The sequence below is a fragment of the Saimiri boliviensis genome, chromosome 8 (assembly GCF_048565385.1).
Source record: "Saimiri boliviensis isolate mSaiBol1 chromosome 8, mSaiBol1.pri, whole genome shotgun sequence".
Taxonomy (NCBI): Eukaryota; Metazoa; Chordata; class Mammalia; order Primates; family Cebidae; genus Saimiri; species Saimiri boliviensis.
In genome coordinates, this window is record NC_133456.1 from 8,765,996 (window position 1) to 8,786,041 (window position 20,046).

Here is a 20,046-nt window from a genome sequence, read left to right on the forward strand (position 1 = left end):
AAGTGGAAGTTCTTTGAAGTTGTAGGTTGTTTTTCATTGCCATCTTCTGTACCTACCTGTCAGAGAACCTGGCACTAGGGGGTTACTAATAATGTTTGCTGAAAAAATAAGAAACTGTTATGAACAGACTCTTCTTTTAAAATAGCATTAAAATTTTCATGATTACTTTCTAGTTATTTTGAAGCAATAAGCATTCACAGGAGTTTGCAAAGATAGCACTTACAGATTTCATGTTCCTTTCACCTGGTTTCTCTCATTAGTTACTATAGTATGATATAAAACTGAGGAAATTGATATTTGTATAAAGAATGTGTAATTCTGTGTCATTTTATCACATATGTAGATTCCTGGAACCATCCACTCAGTCAAGATACAGAACTATTCCATCACCACAAAGAGCTCCCCCACCTATGCTCCTTCCCCCTACTTTCCTTAATCCCAGGCAACTGTAAATCTGTTCTCCATCTCTCTAATTTTGTCATTTAAAGAATGTTACATAAATAGAATAACACAGTACATGGCTTTTTGAGATGGGCTTTTTTCTTTCAAAATAATGCCATTGAGATCCATCCAAGCTCTGCATACGTTGACAGTTTGTTCCTTTTTATTGTGGAGTGGTATTCATGAATGTACTACACTTTGGTTAACCATTCATCTGTTGTAGTACATTTTGGTTGTTTCCAGTTTTTGGCTGTTACAAACAAGTGATTGCTATCAACAATTATGTATATAATAGTTTATTTTTCTGGGGTACATACCCAGCAGTACAATCACTAGATCATTAAAGAAAACTGCAGAATTATGCTCCAGAGTAGCTGTGCCATTTTACATTTTCTATAGCAGTATATGAGAGATCTGGTTTCTCCACATCCTTACTATTATCTGGTGTTGTCTTTACTTTTGTTTAAGCCATTCTGATAGGTGGGTAGTGACAGCTCATCATGGTGTTAATTTGTACCTCCCTAATGGCCGCCAGTGATATTGAACGTCTTTACATGTTCCTATTGGGCATCTCTATATCCTCTTCAATGAAATATCTCTTCATGTATTTGGCTCATTCTTAATTGGTTTATTTTTATTTTTTAAATTTATTTTATTTATTTTTTTTTTTTGAGACAGAGTTTCGCTCTTGTTACCCAGGCTGGAATGCAAAGGTGCGGATCTCGGCTCACCGCAACCTCCGCCTCCTGGGTTCAGGCAATGCTCCTGCCTCAGCCTCCTGAGTAGCTGGGATTACAGACACGCACCACCATGCCCAGCTAATGTTTTGTATTTTTAGTAGAGACGGGGTTTCACCATGTTGACCAGGATGGTCTCGATCTCTTGACCTTGTGATTCACCCACCTCGGTCTCCCAAAGTGCTGGGATTACAGGCGTGAGCCACCGCGCCCGGCCTGGTTTATTTTTAATTAATAAGGATTATGGGTTTTTTGGTTTTTTGTTTTTTCAAAAAGCTTTATTGAAGCATGATTTTTTTTTGAGATGCAATACACATACCATAAAATCAACCCTTTTCGAGTACATAATTCAGAGGTTTTTAGTCTGTTCACGAAGTTGTCCAACCATCACTGCTAATTCCAGAACATTCTATCACCCCCAACAACATACCATTAGCCGTTGTTTCCTGTTCCACCCAGACTCTGGCGTTCATAATCTACTTTCTGTCTCTATGGATTTACCTGTTCATGCTTTCTTTTATTAACATTTACATGATGTATCTTTTTCATCCTTTTCTTTTCAACATGCCTGTGTCATTATATTTGAAATAAGGTTCTTGAAACAGTATATAGTCAATTTTAAAAATTCTGGCCTTATAAGATATATGTATACCATTTATACTTAATGTAATTATTGATATGTTTTGATTCACATCTGCCTTTTTTGCTTTATTTTTTCTGTTTTTGTTTGTTTGTTTCTCTAGAGCAGTGAGAGTTCTTTCAGACTGGTTCCTGTGTTCTTTTTTTCCCCTGTGCTTTGCTGTAGGTTACTTGAACTTTTTTTTAGATTTTTGATTTGTACTGTTTTTGAGTATATCCTTTTGTAACACTTATTAGTGATTACTTTAGGTATTACATTACATATATATATAACTTATCACAATCGTCATTTTATTACTTTGAAGTATAGAAACCTTACGTACTTTTACATCTTTATCCTTTTTTATTTATAATTGCTTTGAATACTTTCTCTACATATTTGAGAACCACATCAGACATGCTTAACATTTTTTTTTTTTTTTTTTTGAGACGGAGTTTCGCTCTTGTTACCCAGGCTGGAGTGCAATGGCGCGATCTCGGCTCACCGCAACCTCTGCCTCCTGGGTTCAGGCAATTCTCCTGCCTCAGCCTCCTGAGTAGCTGGGATTACAGGCACACGCCACCATGCCCAGCTAATTTTTGGTATTTTTAGTAGAGACGGGGTTTCACCATGTTGACCAGGATGGTCTCGATCTCTCGACCTCGTGATCCACCCGCCTTGGCCTCCCAAAGTGCTGGGATTACAGGCTTGAGCCACCGCGCCCAGCATGCTTAACATTTTTGCTTAAACTGTCAAACATATAATTTAGAACACTTAAGAGAAGGAAAATTATATTTTTCAATATTTTTACTGTTTCTGTTGTCATTTATCTTTTCCTGATTTTCCAAGTTTCTTTTGTCATTTCATTTCTATTTAGAGAATTTTCTTTAGTCATCTTTTTAAAGGAGGTCTGCTAGTAGCATTGTCTTTGTTTCCTTTCATCTGATAATGTGTTGATTTTCTCATTTGTTATTGAGGGATATTTTTGCTGGATATAGAATCCTGGGTTGAAAGTTCATTTCTCTCAGCTCTCAAAAAATATTGTGCTACTTCTTTCTGGACTCCATAGTTTCTGATGAGAAATCTGCTGTCATTGGACACTCCCCATCACCAACTCTGTGCTTTAAGAGAGGTTTCTCTTTTGTTAATTTTAAGATTTTTTTTTCTTTTTAGTTTTCAGAAGTTTGAGCCCAGTATATCTTTTTATGGATTTCCTGGGGTTTATCTTGTTTGGGGTTTACTTAGCTTCTTGAGTTTATGGACTTAATATCTTTTGACAGGTTTAGAAAATTTTTAGCCATTATTTCTTCAAATACTTTTCAGTCGTCATTTCTTCTTTTTCTGGAACTTTGATAAAACTAACAGAGCTTCTCTTATTGTCCCACAGGTCCCTCAGACCCTCTTCGTTTTTAAAAAAATGTTTTCTCTCTGTTGTTTAGATTGAGTGTTTTCTGTTGTTTTACTCATTCTTTCTTGTCTGCTTCATTTTGCTGTTGAAATTACCCATAGAGATTTTTTTTTTAATTGGATTATTTTCAGTTCTAAAATTTTCTTTTTGAGCTGAAGAAGGAAGAGGGAAGATAATGGCCCCAACTTAAAATGTTAAATTTCGCTCTTCTAACTGAGGTTTGGTGGCTTATCTTGAATAGATGATTTTTGTTTGTTCTGTGCCTTTGGTTCATTTTAGAACTTTGAAATGATTGATTTTCATTGGTTAGCCAGTCTTTTGGTTCTTTTATGTGAGAGTGGGTTCACTGAGGTAATCATTCTGCCATTTCAGAAGTTGATTTTTCTTTTGTTTTAAATATTATTAACTCATGTATTCAAGTACATATATGTATATATATGCATTTGATGAGTTTGAATTCATTGCTGTAATCATTCTTTTGATGATCAAATTCTAGAGCAGCAAGAGTTCTGTGAGACTGGTTTCTGTGCTCTTCTGAAGTGATGTATCTTTGATATAGTTAGTCCTTGCCTTCTGGACCAGTAAGATTCCCAAGTACCTCCTGAACATTACCTGCCCCAAACTTGCAATCTGCTGTTTCTCTGAGGAGCTTCTTTTTCTTTAAAGTAGGTATGGTATTTAGAGACCACAATCTGGGTGCTGGAGTGCTAATTTGATACTAGGTTGTCATTTATTCTAGGACTTACTTATAGACATAGCCAGAAAATACATATTTAAACTTATTTTTTATGTTTTAGAGACAAAATTTTGCTGTCACCCAGGCTGGAGTGCAGTGGTGCAATCAGAGCTCACTGCAGCCTCAAACTCCCGTGTTTAAGTGATCCTCCCACCTCAGCTTCCCAAGTGTCTGGGACCACAGGCACATGCCACCATGCCCAGCAGTTTTTTATTTTTGTAGCGATGGGGTCTTGCTGTGTTGCCCAGGCTGGTCTCAAACTCCTGTCCTCAAGTGATTTTCCTGCCTCAGCCTCCCAAAATGCTAAAATTTACAGGTGTGAGCCACCATGCACTGCCATGGAAATACATATCTTTTGAAGAGTAAAGAAAATAATGGTTTTACATTGATATTTACAATTGAAATTTAAAATTACAGTGTTTTCGCTGGGCACAGTGGCATGTATCTGTAGTCCTAGCTACTCGGGAAACTGAAGTGGGTTGAGACTGGGAGTTCAAGGCCAGGTGGGACAACACAGTGAAACTCCATCTCAAAAACAACAACAACAATAACAAACCAAAAATAGAGAAAGAAACAGGGTTACAAGGTTTTTTCTTCTTTCGTTTTATGCTTTTATCTCTTCCCTTTTAGAAATGTCTTGTTTGCTAATGATGGTAATGTTATTACTTCTTGGTTTTTGTTCTATAAAAGTTCTCTAATTATTTTAAAATAATAATACCAACATTTCATATATCAACCACAGTGTGCAGTTTAAGATTTCTTTTTAGTTTTTGCTTTTAAATATATTCCACTGGTATTTACAGTCACAGTATTGTATTTTATTATGACTTAGGCCAGGCCCAGTGGCTCACACCTGTAATGCAGTACATTGGGAGGCAGAGGCAGGAGGATCTCTTGAGCCCAGGAGTTCAAGACAGTCTGGGCAACGTAGGGAGACTATGTCTCTACCAAAAAAAAAAATTAACCAGGCACAATGGCATGTGCCTGTAGTTGCAGCCACTTGGGAGTCTGTGGTGAAAAGTTGCTTGAGCCAGGGTGATTGAGGCTTCAGAAAGCTTTGATTGCACCACTCCACTCCAGCCTGGGTAACAGAGAGCAGGAGCCTGTTTCAAAAACAAAAATAAATAATATTACTTAAAGGAATTCTATTTTCTTATGGTTTTCCCACCAACAGTTAGCTCATGTGTTTCAGTTCATTGCAATTTATAGAACTTTTTATTTTGATTTAATTGTTTCTAATTTGTATAACGAGTCTGCATACTTCTGAAGTCAAAATTGGCTGGGCAGTGGCTCACCAGGTGGTGGCTAATGCCTGTAATCCTAGCAGTTTGGGAGGGTGAAGTGGGCAGACCACCTGAGGTCAGGAGTTTGAGACCAACCTGGCCAACATGGTAAAATCCATCTCTAATAAAAATGTAAAAATTAGCCATGTGTGGTTGTATGTACCTGTAATCCCAGCTACTGGGGAGGCTGAGCCAGGAGAATCACTTGTACCCACGAGGTACAGGTTGCAGTGAGCTGAGATCGTGCCATTGCACTTCAGCCTGGGCGACAGAGTGAGACTCCCTCTCAAAAATAAATAAATAAATAAATAAATAAATAAAATAAGTAAATCGATAGAGTCAAAATTATATAACAAGCCTCACACTTCAACCTGATATTACTCATTTTTCTCTTTTTTCACATATATAACCAGTTTTATTACTTTTTAATTTATTCTCCTATTGTTCATTTTAAAAATACAAACAAATATATGTGAGTATATACACATATATACTCATACTCATATCTTTCTCCTTTTTTTTTTTCTTTTTTTAAATTTAAAAAGAGAGAGTCTCACTGTCATCCAGGCTGGAGTGCAGTGGCACAGTCTTGGCTCACTGCAACCTCTGCCTTCGGGTTCAAGTGATTCTCCTGCCTCAGCCTCCTGATTAGCTGGGATTGCAGACACACACCACAAGGCACCAGGCTAATTTTTGTATTTTTAGTAGAGATGAGGTTTCACCATGTTGGGCAGGCTGATCTCGAACTCCTGGCCTCATGTGATCCACCCACCATGGCCTCCCAAAGTGCTAGGATTATAGGTGTGAGCCAGTGCGCCTGGCCTCTTATACAAAAAGTGGGGATTAAAAAAAAAAAAACTAATGTTTTGTAGTGTGGTTTCTCTTAACAGTATATTTTGGAGATTATTCCACATCAGTATATAGAGATTGTTCTCATTGCTTTTTACAGCAACCAGTACTGCATATATATACCATATTTATTCAACCATTTCCTTATTGATGGACATTAGGGTTATTTCCAGTCTTGGTATTACAAATAGTGCTGCAATGAATGGCTTTGTACATATGTCTTTTTGTATTTTTGCCAGCATATCTTTGGGATAGATTCCTAGAAGTGGGATTGCTGGATCAAAAGGTAAATACATACGTAATTTTGTTAGATATTGCCAAGTTTTCTTCCAAGAGGTTGTGTCATTATGCTTTACCTGTTTAACTACAGCCTCACCATAGAGTGTATTGTCACACTTTGGAATTCTTTTCAATCTGATATCTCTGTCATTTTTATTTGTATTTCTCTTAAAATAAAATATGCACATTTTTCATGTATTTAAGGATTATTCATTTCTTTTTTATAAACTCATATCTTGCTCATTATCTCATTGCATCATTAGTCTTGTTTCTTCTCAGCTTTGTGTGAGAGATTTTAGTTGAGTGATTCATCATTTTAATTATTATTTATTTTTTATTTTTAAATTAACATGCTATTTAAGGGCCTAGAGTCCTTGCTAAGGACCACGAATGCCCAGCCTTGTTATGTTTTAGTAATGCAAATTGACTTTCTACTGACCTATGCTTTCAAGATGTTATCAAAGCAGTCTTTATTGGCTTGTATTTCTAATGAAAACATTTCAAATACACTAAAACTATGGAAAAGACTGTAACAAAACAGCCATGTACCTAGCATAAATGTTTAATAAATGTTAATGTTCAATATTTGTTTTTACTTTTTTATTGTGGTAAAATGTCCACAATGTAAAATTTACCATTTTCACCTCTTTTTTTTTTAAAGAGATGGGCTCTTGCAACTTTGCCCATGCTGAAGTGCCGTGGCTATTCACAGGCACAATCATATTGCACTACAGTCTTGAACTCCTGGGGTCAAGCAGTTCTCCTGGCTCAACCTCCTCAGTAGCTGGGACTGCAGGCCATTTTAACAGTCTTTAATTGTATAGTTTATTGGCATTAAGTACATTCACATTGTTGTGCAATCATCACTGCCATCCCTCTCCTTAAATTTACAAATGGGAACTGTATACCCATTCAACAATAACTCCCCATTACCCAGTTTCCCTAGCCCCTGGCACCCACCATTTACTTTTCTTTTTCTATGAATTCAGCTACTCTAGGTATCTCATTTAAGTGGAATCTTATAGTATTTGTCCTTTTGTGACTAGCTTATTCCTCTTAGCATAACGTCTTCAGTGTTTATCAATGTTGTACTGTATGTCAGAACTTTATTTTGCGGGGGATGTGGTCTCACTCTGTTGACCAGGCTGTAGTGCAGTGATGAGATTACTGCTCACTGTGGCCCCAATCTCCCAAGTGATCTTCCCACCTCAGCCTCTCAAGTAGCTGGGACTACGGGCATTCATCACCATGCTCAGCTATCTTTTAAAAAATATTTTTGTAGACATGAGATTTCCCTCAGGCTGGTCTCAAACTCCTGGGCTTAAGCTGTCCTCCCACCTTGGCTTTTCAAAGTGTTGGGATTATAGGCAGGAACCACTGCACCCGGCCAGAATTTCCTTTTTTTAAAAGGCTAAATAATATTCCCTTGTATGTATATACCACATTTATCTGGGGATGGACACTTGGGTTGCTTTCACCTTTTGGTTGTTGTGAATATTGCTGCTGTGAACCTTTATGTACAAATACATGTGTGAGTTCCTGTTTTTTGTTTTGTTTTGTTTTGTTTTGTTTTGAGACGGAGTTTCGCTCTTGTTGCCCAGGCTGGAGTGCAATGGCGCGATCTCGGCTCACCACAACCTCTGCTTCCTGGGTTCAGGCAATTCTCCTGCCTCAGCCTCCTGAGTAGCTGGGATTACAGGCACGCGCCACCATGCTCAGCTAATTTTTGGTATTTTTGGTAGAGACGGGGTTTCATCATGTTAACCAGGATGGTCTCGATCTATTGACCTCGTGATCCACCCGCCTTGGCCTCCCAAAGTGCTGGGATTACAGGCTTGAGCCACCGCGCCCGGCCTTGTTTTTGTTTTTGTTTTTGAGACGGAGTTTCGCTCTTGTTACCCAGGCTGGAGTGCAATGGCACGATCTCGGCTCACCGCAACCTCCGCCTCCTGGGTTTAAGCAATTCTCCTGCCTCAGCTTCCTGAGTAGCTGGGATTACAGGCATGTGCCACCATGCCCAGCTAATGTTTTGTATTTTTAGTAGAGACAGGGTTTCACCATGTTGACCAGGATGGTCTCGATCTCTTGACCTCGTGATCCACCCGCCTCGGTCTCCCAAAGTGCTGGGATTACAGGCTTGAGCCACGGCGCCCGGCCGAGTTCCTGTTTTTAATTCTTTTTGGGTATATACACAGACAGACATAAATAGATAGATAATATGATAATTAAAAATATTTTGCTCTACAATTTTCTACAGTGGACCAGCCGATGTTTTTTTATGTTTGTTGGTTGCATAAGTGTCTTCTTTTGTAAAGCGTTCATGTCCTTTGCCCACTTTTTAATGGGGTTGTTTGGGTTTTTCTTGTAAATTTGTTTAAGTTCCTTGTAGATTCTGGATATTAAACCTTTGTCAGATGTATAGATTACAAAAATGTTTTCCCATTCGTTGTCTGTTTGCTCTGATGATAGTTTCTTTTGCTATGCAGAAGCTCTTTAGTTTAATTAGATCCCATTTGTCAGGTTTTTTTTTTTGCTTTTGTTGTTTTTGTCATGAAATCTTTGTCTGTGCCTATGCCCTGAATGGCATTGCCTAGATTTTCTCCTAAGATTTTTATAATTTTGGGTTTTACATTTAAGTCTTTAATGCATCTTGAGTTAATTTTTGTATAAGGTGTAAGGAAGGATTCCAGCTGCAATTTTCTGCATAGGGCTAGTCAGTTCTTCTAGCACCATTTATTAAGTAGGGAATCTTTTCCTTGGTGCTTGTTTTTGTCAGGTTTGTCAAACATCAGATGATTGTAGATAAGCAGTTCTGAGTTCTCTGTTCTGTTCCATTGGTCGAGGTGTCTGTTTTCATACCAGTACCATGCTGTTTGGATTACTGTAGACTTGTAGTGTAAAGTCAGGTGGGGTTATGCATCCACCTTTGTTCTTTGATTGTCTTGGCTATACAGGCCCTTTTTTGGTTTCACTTGAAATTTAAAAGTTTTTTTTCTAATTCCGTGAAGAATGTTAATGGTAGTTTAATGGGAATAGCATTGACTCTGTAAATTACTTTGGGTAGTATGACCATTTTCTCGATATTGATTCTTCCTGTTCGTGAGCATGGAGTGTTTTTCCTTTTGTGTCCTCTCTGATTTCCTTGAGCAGTGGTTTGTAGTTCTCCTTAAAGAGGTCCTTCACTTTCCTTATTAACTGTATTCTTAGGTATTTTATTCTCTGTAGCAGTTGTGAATGGGAGTTGATTCATGATTTGGCTTTCTGCTTGTCTGTTGTTGGTGTATAGGAATGCTTGTGATTTTTGCATATTGATTTTGTATCGTGAGATTTTGTGGAAGTTGCTTCTCAGCTTAAGAAGATTTTGGGCTGAAACGATGGGATTTTTTAGATATAGGATCATATCATCTGCAAACAGAGACAGTTTGACTTCCTCTCTTATTTGAATACCCTTTGTCACTTTCTCTTGCCTGATTGTACCGGCCAGAATTTCCAGTACTACACTGAATAGGAATGGTGAGAGAGGGCATCCTTGTCTTGTGCCAGTTTTTAAGGGAAATGCCTCCAGCTTTTGCCTATTCAGTATGATATTGGCTGTGGGTTTGTCATAAATGGCTCTTATTATTTTGGGATATGTTCCATCAATACCTAGTTTATTTAGAGTTTTAAACATGAAGGGATGTTGAATTTTATTGAAGGTCTTTCTGTGTTACTGAGATAGTCATGTGGTTTTTGTCTTTAGTTCTGTTTATGTGATCACTTATGTATATTGATTTGGGTATGTTGAACCAGCCTTGCATTTCAGGGATGAAGCCTACTTAATTGTGGTGGATGAGCTTTCTGATGTGCTGCTGGATTCTGTTTTCCAGTATTTTATTGAGGATTTTTGCATCGATGTTCATTAGGGATATTGGCCTGAAGTTCTTTTTTTGTTGTTTCTCTGACAGATTTTGGTATCAGGATGATGCTGGCTTCACAAAATGAGTTAGGGAAGAGTCCCTTGTTTTCAGCTTTTTGCAGTAGTTTCAGAAGAAATGGTACCAGCTCTTCTTTGTACCTCTGGTAGAAATCAGCTGTGAATCCATCTGGTCCTGGGCTTTTTTTTGGTTGGTAGGCTATTTTATTACTGCCTCAATTTCAGAACTCATAATTGGTCTATTCAGGGATTCAACTTCTTTGTGGTTCAGTCTTGAGAGGGTGTATGTGTCCAGGAATCTATCCATTTCTTCTAGATTTTCTAGTTTATTTGCATGGAGGTTATTTATAGTATTATTTGATGGTTGTTTGTATTTCTGTGGGGTCAGTGGTGATATGCCTTTATCATTTTTTATTGTGTCCATTTGATTCTTCTTTCTTATTTATTAGTCTAGTTAGTGGTCTATTTTATTATTTATTTATTTATTTTAAGACAGAGTCTCACTTCGTCACTCAGGCTGGAGTGCAGTGGCATGATATTGGGTCACTGCAACCTCCACCTCCTGGGTTCAAGAGAGTCTCCTGCCTCAGCCTTCTGGGAAGCTGGGATTACGTAGCATGTGCCACCATGCCCGGTTAATTTTTGTGTTTTCGGTAGAGACAAGGTTTCACTATGTTGGCCAGGCTGGTGTTGAACTCCTGACCTCAAGTGATCTGACCACATTGGCCTCCCAAAGTGCTGGGATTACAAGTATTTCATTAATTCTTTAAAAAAAAACAGCTCTTGTATTTGTTGAAATTTGTTGAAGGGTTTTTCATGTCTCTGTATCCTTCAGTTCCTCTCTGATCTTGGTTATTTCTTATCTTCTGCTAGCTGTGAGGTTTGTTTTCTCTTGGTTCTCTAGTTCATTTAGTTGCAATGTTAGGCAATCTTTCTGGTTTTTTGATGTGGGAAATTTAGTGCTATAAATTTTTCTCTTAACATTTGGGGTATGTTTTAAAGATAGTACCTACAGAATTATTTTACAGATTGGATGTAAGGTATAGAGAAAAAGGGAGGGAAGCAAGGATAACAACACTTTGTTTTTGATTGAGGGAAAATACTTACTAGGAGCATCTTTCACTCAGAGAGTAATAAGAAAGAATCAAGCTGAAAATTTAAGTTTGAAATGCCTATTAAGTATCTTCAATGTTTGACATTAGAATACTAAATTTAAGTCCAACATAATAGTAGTGGTTTATATTCCCACCAGCTTTGTATGATCCATTTGGTGAACTCTGGATTTGGGTGCCTCTTCAGCAAGAGACAGCATGCCAAACTACTGTTCTGTGAAGAGTCTTTGACAATCAGTGCACTAAGGGCACATATTTAAACAACAAAAACCCTACTTAATTGTTTTGTGCAAAATCAGTTGTGAAGTAAATTCTGTAAAGTTAGGTTTATTATGTTTATGTTTTTATACCTTGACTTTTCTTTAATTGGAATTCACCTGTTTTTGTTTCATTTTTCATTCTAGATGCCGGCTCTGGTATGGAAGAGGTAGAATTAAGCTGGGAAGATTATCTAGAAGAAACAGGGTCCACAGCAGTTCCCTATGGGTCTTTTAAACATGTAAGCAATAACTATATTTGCCCTACTGGTGTTATATTCCTTTATCTCAAATCTCTGTATCATCATTAGAGAATTTAAAGCTATTTTAATTCGTGGTACTAGAAAGAATTTAAGAGCTTTTTCTTTCCTCCTGCCACCCTTAGTAAGAACCCTTGCCATATTCTAAAATCATTTTAGTTCTGTATATTTTCTGCCACTCAATCCATGATTTATCTTTTTGACTGTTCATTGATATTCCTTTGTTTTTGACAAAAAACCTTGTCATAAATTGAAGAAAATTATTTATTGCACTTTATTGCATTTATTTTGTTGCATTCATTGAAAGTAATTTCAATAGCATTATTTGCTGTCACTCTTAATGAGCAGATCGTAAGTATGACATACATACTTATATATCATATTAGTGGCCTATGCAGGCCAGTTTTATTCTCTAACAACCCAGTTTAATGCTTTGTCAATGACAACATACTTGACCTGTGTAATGACTTTAGAATGTAAGAAAGTACCCCAAATTTTGTTCATAATTTATATCTAGACCTGGATTTCTTTTGGCGGGGCAGGTCAGGTTCTCACTCTGTTGCCCATCACAGCTCACTGCAGCCTCAACCCCCTGGGCTCAGGTGATCCTCCCACCTCATCCTCTTAAGTAGCTGGGACTACAGGTGTACACTACCACACCTAGCTAATTTTTAGTAGATGGTGTTTCACCATGTTGCCCAAGCTGGTCTCAAACTTCTGGGCTCAAGCAGTCCATCCACCTTGGCCTCCCAAAGTGCTGGGATTACAGGTGTGATCCACTGTGCCCATCGTAGACTTAGTTTTTACCCTAACTCCCTCTTAAAACACACAGAATAATTGATTCCAAAACTCCTTATTTCATATTTGTCGTAGCCTGCTTGGGCTGCCATAAGAAAATATCATAGATTAGGTGGCTTAAACAACTGACATTTATCTTCTCACAGTTCTGGAGACTGAAAGCCCAGGATTAGGATGTGTAGCTGCTTTCTGGTGAGGGCTCTCTTTCTGGCTTGCAGATAATTGCCACCTTGCTGTGCCCTCATGTGGTAGAAACAGAGAGAGCTCTCTGATGTCTCTTCTTAAAGAACACTAATTCTGTTAGATCAGGGCTCCACCTTAGGCCCTCTAAATGTTTGTGTCCTCCCAAAATTTATATGTTGAAACCTAATCCCCATTGTGGTGGTATGAAGAGGTGGGGTCTTGGGTAGGTGATTAGGCCATAAAGGTTCTTTCTCCTGAATGGGATTAACACCTTCATAAAGGAGGCCTGAAAGAGCTTGTTTGCTCCTTCCACCGTGTAAAGACAGCAAGAAGGCACCATCTTTGAAGCAGAAAGTGAGCCCTCACCAGATCCTGAATCTACTGGGGCCTTGATCTTGGACTTGCCAGCCTCCAGAATTGTGAACAGCAAAGCTCTATTGTTTATGCATTGTCCAGTCTAAGTTATTTTGGTGTGGCAACCCAAATGGACTAAGACAACCTTCATAAAGGGCCTGTCTCCAAACAGCGTCAGACTGGAGGTTAGGGTTTGAACATACAAATTTTGGGGTGAACAGTTCAGCCCTTAGCAGTGTTCAATAGGGCATAGTTTTTTTGTTCTAGGATTTGTTAAGACACTGATGTTGCATCTTTACATAAATAAAGACACAGCACACTCACTGTTGTTTGTGACTTTGTGAGGTTTGACCATATTCTTTTAGCTGTTGTCTTTATGTGCCAAAGAGTCCCACTATTTTTATTTTTATTTTTTGAGAGGGAGTTTCGCTCTTGTTGCCCAGGCTGGAGTGCAATGGCTCAATCTTGGCTCACTGCAACCTCCACCTCCCAAGTTCAAGTGATCCTCTAGCCTCAGCCTCCCAAATAGCTGGGATTACAAGAGTGCATCACTACACCCACATAGTTTTTTGTGTTTAATAGAGACAGGGTTTTACCATGTTGGTCAGGCTAGTCTCACTCAAACTCCTGACCTCAGGTGATCTACCTGCCTTGGCCTCCCAAAGTGCTGCGTTACAGGCATGAGCCACCAGCCCCAGCAAGTTCCACTATTTTTAGTTTGTCCTCATGTGAAAACTCAGTCATGTTAGCTGCCCTTTTTGATCATTCTTGGTTCATTTATGTCTCTTTTAAAGTGGTGAGAATTATGTATTTCAGATGAGGATTTTATTTCATATTGCATTGGTTAATATTTTGTAATTGTTTTCAGTATTCTGTAATAACATGGAAAGTCTGTTTAGTGGTTATATAATACCTTCGAATTCTTGTTTTTGATGTTATTCTGATATGTACTTACCCAAGCTTATTTATTTGTACCAATCAAATGGAGAACAAATTTTCTTACAAAGATTCTGGTTCTAAAAATGTCATGTTAAAGAAACAGATTTCATCTCTTCCTTTTTGAATGACAGAGCAACCAGGAGAGTGGAAAACAAATGCATACTTTATTGGCAAATGTAGGAAATATTTGTAAATCCAAATCATAATGTATGGTGAAGGGCTGCTAAATACAGTGAAAATCAAGCATGGAACATTCTGAGATGGGATGCTTGGGGCTAGCAAATCATAGGCAAAGCTGGTAGAACTCAGATCTCCAAATCAAAGGAGATGAATATGCAGCCCAATGGCCAGAATTTTACAGGATCCAATTTGGAACACAGGAAGGAGGAATTAGAGGTTAATCAGATTTCCAGGGAGAAAGGGTCTCAAAGAGTAAAAGAGCCTTGCTCATGAGCATTCTGGTGGAAGGAATGGCACCCACTGTGAGAAAGGCACTAAGCATTACCTAGATGCTCTAGGACAAAAGCTTTAAACTGTTAGGGAAGGATTACAAACTCTTTTTAATCCTATGACAAAGGTACAGACCCATTATACCCTGGAAAATAGATTAGAAGGGAAAATAAGCCCTCTGTCCCTGGAAGAGGGATAGGAATACATATTGGAGCATTATGGGTTCTCTACAGTTGAGGGACAGGTACAATCACTGAGAAGTTCCCACCCTCTAGACCCAGGGACACAGAGCCTCCAAGACTGTGGCTGAATCTCAGAGCGCTGCCCGCTACTTGTCCCCTACCACCAACTTTGAGTGTTGGAAAATGGCAGTCTGTTGTATGGGAGAGGCAAGAGCATGGAGAATGATGGTCTCTGAGGTGCAGTCACTGGGGAAAAAAAAAAAAAAAAGACCTGAATCTGAGGGTGGAACAGCAGACATTGAGATAAAAGAAAAACCCTTTGGCAAATGAGCCTCTACCCTAAATACTAGATGATACTAGAGGAGAGTGAAGCCTGTGGTTCACTCGTGAATGTACCATAGCCACAATAAAATGCAAATCCAGCTTCATGCCTGACTAGATTGACTTAATTTTCTCTCTCAAACTAAAGATCTAAGAAAAGAAGAAACATGCCCATTTCTAGGCATAAATAATATTTGCCTCAGTCTTGACTATTCTAAACATAATGTCTGGCTTCCAACCAAATATTATGGGGCACATAAAGAAGCAAGAGACAAACAGCAAACTGTCAAAAGACAAAGCAATCAACAGAACCAGACTCATATGACCCAGATGTCAGAATTTTAAACAACGGTGATTAATATGTTAAAAGCTCTAGCGGAATAGGTGGAGAATGTGCATTAACAGAAAAGGAATTGCAGCAGAGATGAAAACTGTTAGAAAAAATGAAATAGAAATAATAAAAATGAAAAATGTGATAACAGAGTTGAATACCTTTGGCTGGCTCACCAGTAGATTTGACACAGCTGAGGAAAGGATCCGAGAACTGAAGACAGATCAATAGAAATTGCCCAGATTGAAACACAAAGAGAAAAAAAAGTGAGAATTTAAAAAAGACCAGAGCAACCAACAGTGTGAGATAATATCAAAAAGTATAATAGATTTATAATTGGAATCTCAGAAGGAAAAAGGAGAGTGAGGAAAAGATATTTGATAAGATAGACAACTTTCAAAAGAAAGAAAGATACTATACTACAGATCCAAGAAACTCAGAGAATGCAAACAGAGTAATTGCTAAACAAAAAAACCCGCCCAGATACATCATATTCAGACTACTGAGAACCAACGAGAAAGAGGAAAATTATTTTCAGATACTGTGCAACCTAGATCATGGAGTAAGATTTTTAAGATGTTGAAAGACAATAACTTAACTCGGAATTCTGTATCTAGCAAAAATTTCATCCAAAAGTGAAGGAGAAATAAAGACTTTTTAAAGGAAAACAGAAAGTAAGGGGGTTCATTACCAGGAGACCTGCAGTACAAAAAACAGTAAAGAAACTTCTTAAGACAGAAGGAATTTGATATAAGACAGAAACTTGAATCTACACAAAGAATTTCGGGAGTGGTATAAATGTAGGTAGATACAAAGTTCGTTTTTTCAAATTTCACTATCTCTAAAAGATAACTTTGAAGCAAAACTAGTAGAAATTTGCTGTGAGTTTATAGCATATGTAACTATAATAACAAATGATGGGACAGAGGATTGGGAGTATCTAGTTCTAAGATCTTTACACAACATGTGATGTGGTAAAATGTCTTTGTAAGTAGACTGCAATTAAAGATGCATATTGAAAACCTTTTGGCAGCCATTAAATTGAAAAAAATTATTGTAAAATATACATAAAATTTGCCATTTTAACAATTTTTTAAAAATAATCATTTATTTTTATAGACAGGGTCTTATAAAAATAATACCCTACCCAGGCTGGAATGTAGTGGTGCAATCATAGCTCACTGTAATCTTGAAATCTTAGGCTCAAGCAATTCTCCCACCCCAGTATCCTGAGCAGATAGGGCTATAGGCATGGTGGTCTTTGCCTGGCTAATTTTTGTATTTTTTATAGAGCTAGGGTCTCACTGTGCTGCCCAGGCTGATCTCGAACTCCTGGGCTCAAGCAGTCCTCCGGCATGGACCTCCCAATGTGCTGCAATTACAAGTGTGAGCCCTCATTTAATAATTTTTAAGTGCACAGTTCAGTGGCATTAAGTACATTTACAATGTTGTACATCCATCAGCAGAACATTTTCCATCATCTCAAATAGAAACTGTACACTAAATACTAACTTTCTGTTCTGTGCTCCCCTGATGCCCTGGTAACCTCTGTTCTTTCTGTGTACCTCACATAAGAATCATGTAGTATTTGTCCTTTTTTGTCTATCTTATTTAACTTAACACAGTGCTCTTAACAAAACTTGCTTTCAGTTTTCTTTTTAGTGGTTACCCTTAAATTTGCAGTATGAATTGACAGCTACTCCAAGTCCTCTTTCAGGTAACACTATACCACTTCACAGGTAGTGCAAATAGCTTATACAAATTCCTCGCTCATGTCTCTTATAAATTCCTGTCATTCATACGTTTAGAAGCTTTTTTTTTTTTTTTTTTTTTGAGATGGAGTTTCGCTCTTGTTACCCAGGCTGGAGTGCAATGGCACGATCTCGGCTCACTGCAACCTCCGCCTCCTGGGCTCAGGCAATTCTCCTGCCTCAGCCTCCTGAGTAGCTGGGATTACAGGCACGCACCACCATGCCCAGCTAATTTTTTGTATTTTTAGTAGAGACGGGGTTTCACCATGTTGACCAGGATGGTCTCGATCTCTTGACCTCGTGATCCACCCGCCTCGGCCTCCCAAAGTGCTGGGATTACAAGCTTGAGTAGAAGCTTTAATGTTCATAAGCTATAATCACCAAATACTTTGTTGCTATTATTATTTTGAACAAGCTGTTATCTGATAGTTCAATTAGGATAAGAAAAATTAGACTGAGTACAGTGGCTTGTGCCTGTAATCCCAGAACTTTGGGAGGCCAAGGTAAGAAGATCACTTGAGCCCAGGAGTTCGAGACCAGCCTGATTAACATAGTGAGACCCTGTCTCTACAAAAAATTTAAAAATTAGCTGGGCATGGTGGCATGTACTTGTAGTCCCAGCTACTCAAGAGGATGAGGTAGGAGGATCGCTTGACTCCCAGAGGCTGAGGTTGCAGTGAGCTATGATTGTGCCACTGTACTCCATCCTGGGCAACAGTAGATTCTGTCTCAAAAAAAAAAAGAAGAAGAAAAATTAAAGATTTCATTTTACCTTCTTTTATTTCTTTTCTAATGTGCTTCCTTTCTTTATGTAGATCTGAGTTTCTGACTGATACGGTTTTTCTTCTTTGTAAAGAATTCTTGGGCTGGGCACAGTGGCTCCTGCCTGTAATCCCAGCACTTTGGGAGGCCATGGTGGGAGGATCACTTGAGGTCAGAAGTTCGAGACCAGCCTAGCCAGCATGGTGAAACCCCTTCTTTACTAAAAATAGAAAAATTGACCGAGTGCTGTGGCCCACACCTGTAATCCCAGCACTTTTGAAGGCCGAGGTGGGCGGTTGCCTGAGGTAAGGAGTTTGAGACCAGCCTGACCAACATGGAGAAAACCCATCTCTACTAAAGAATACAAAATTAGCCAGGTGTGGTGGCATACGTCTGTAATCCCAGCTACTCGGGAAGACTGAAGCAGGACAAATTGCTTGAACTTGGAAGGCGGAGGTTACAGCGAGCCGAGATCTTACCATTGCACTCCAGCCTGGGCAACAAGAGTGAAATTCCATCTCAAAAAAAAAAATTTAATATTTCTTGCCAGGCGAGAATCCCTTAATTTTTGTTTGCCTGAGAAAATCTTTAGTACTTTTTAATGATAATTTTGCTACACACAGTTCTAAATTATTGACTCTTTGCTTTAAATACCTTTAATATTTCACTCCTCTCTGTTCTTACTTGCATTGTTTCTGAGGAAGGGAAAAGAAAGTGTTAGAGAAGGATTTTTTTTAAATGCGAAAGAAAACCTTTAACTTTCTTCTTCCCTCCCTCCCTCCCTCCCTCCCTTCCTTCCTTCCTTTCCTCCTTCCTTTCCTCCTTCTTTCCTTCCTTCCTTCCTTCCCTCCTTCCCTCTCTTTCCCTCTTTCCTTCCTTCCCTCCCTTTCTTTTTTTTTGGAGATAGAGTCTTGCTCTGTTCCCTAGACTGGAGTCCAATGGTGTGATCCTAGCTTACTGCAGCCTCAGGATCAAGCAGTTCTCCTGCCTCAGCCTCCAGAGTAGCTGAGACTATAGGCACGCACCACCATGCTTGACTAAATATATATATAATCTATATAATATTTGTATATATAGTATAAATATATCGATATATAATATATATGGTAGAGATGGGTCTTGCTATGTTGCCCAGGCTGGCTTCAAACTTCTCGCCTCAAGTGAACCTCCTGCCTTGGCCTCCCAAAATTCTGGGATTATGGCATGAGCCACCATACCTGGCCTAATGTTTCTTGTTATTTATTGAGGGAACATACAATTTATTCAAAATAATGCCAGTGGCCAGGTACAGTGGCTTACGCCTATAATCCCAGCACATTGGGAGACCATGGCGGGTGGATCACCTGAGGTCAGTAGTTCAAGACCAGCCTGGTCAACATAGTGAAACCCTGTCTCTGCAAAAATACAAAAATTAGCCAGGCATGATGGTGGATGCCTGTAATCCCAACTACTTGGGAGGCTTAGGTGGGAGAATTTCTTGAACCCAGGAGGCAGAGGTTACAGTGAGCTGGGATCAGGCTATTGTGCTCCAGCCTGGGCAACAGAGTGAGACTCGTCTCAAAAAAAAAAAAAAAAAGTAACAACAGCAACAATGTATTTGATTATGTATGTTTATGTACAAATATATACTAAGGCATGCTTATGTACATAAATGATAGCAGTGATACAGAGGAAGAGAGGGTGGAATTAGAATTGTTATTATAAGGGTTTTTTTTTATCATAAAGTAGATTTGGATTAATTTAGATCTATATTGTAAACTCTAGGGCAACTACTAAAAACAGTTAAAAAAAAGAAATACTATATGCCAAGAAGGCAAAACAGAATAATATAAAATGCCTATTTCAAACCACAGAAGGCAGATAAAGAGTGGAAGACAAAATAGAAACAAAAAACAAAGGAACAAATAGAAAACACTAAAACATATGGTAGATACTAATCCAGCTATATTAGTAATCACTTTGAATGTCAGTGGTCTAAATGTACTATTTAAAAGAGAGAGATTTTCAGAGTGTACCAAAAAAATATGACCCAACTCTATGTTATCTGTAATTAAACTCTTTAAATATAAAGAGACATATAG

General features: G+C 38.4%; 1 protein-coding gene across 19 annotated transcripts in view; it reads left to right on the forward strand.

The window, feature by feature from the left end:
- SFMBT1 (Scm like with four mbt domains 1) overlaps positions 1-20,046 on the forward strand; it is a 158,200-nt gene that overhangs the window by 85,520 nt on the left and 52,634 nt on the right. For 18 of the 19 annotated variants that reach the window (XM_074403682.1, XM_074403683.1, XM_074403681.1 and 15 more), the window contains one exon: positions 11,782-11,876. In XM_074403682.1, the coding sequence (XP_074259783.1) occupies positions 11,782-11,876 (95 nt within the window). Of the gene's footprint in view, positions 1-6,312; positions 6,360-11,781; positions 11,877-20,046 lie in introns of all 19 variants that reach the window. The other variant, XM_074403696.1, reaches the window with a different exon arrangement.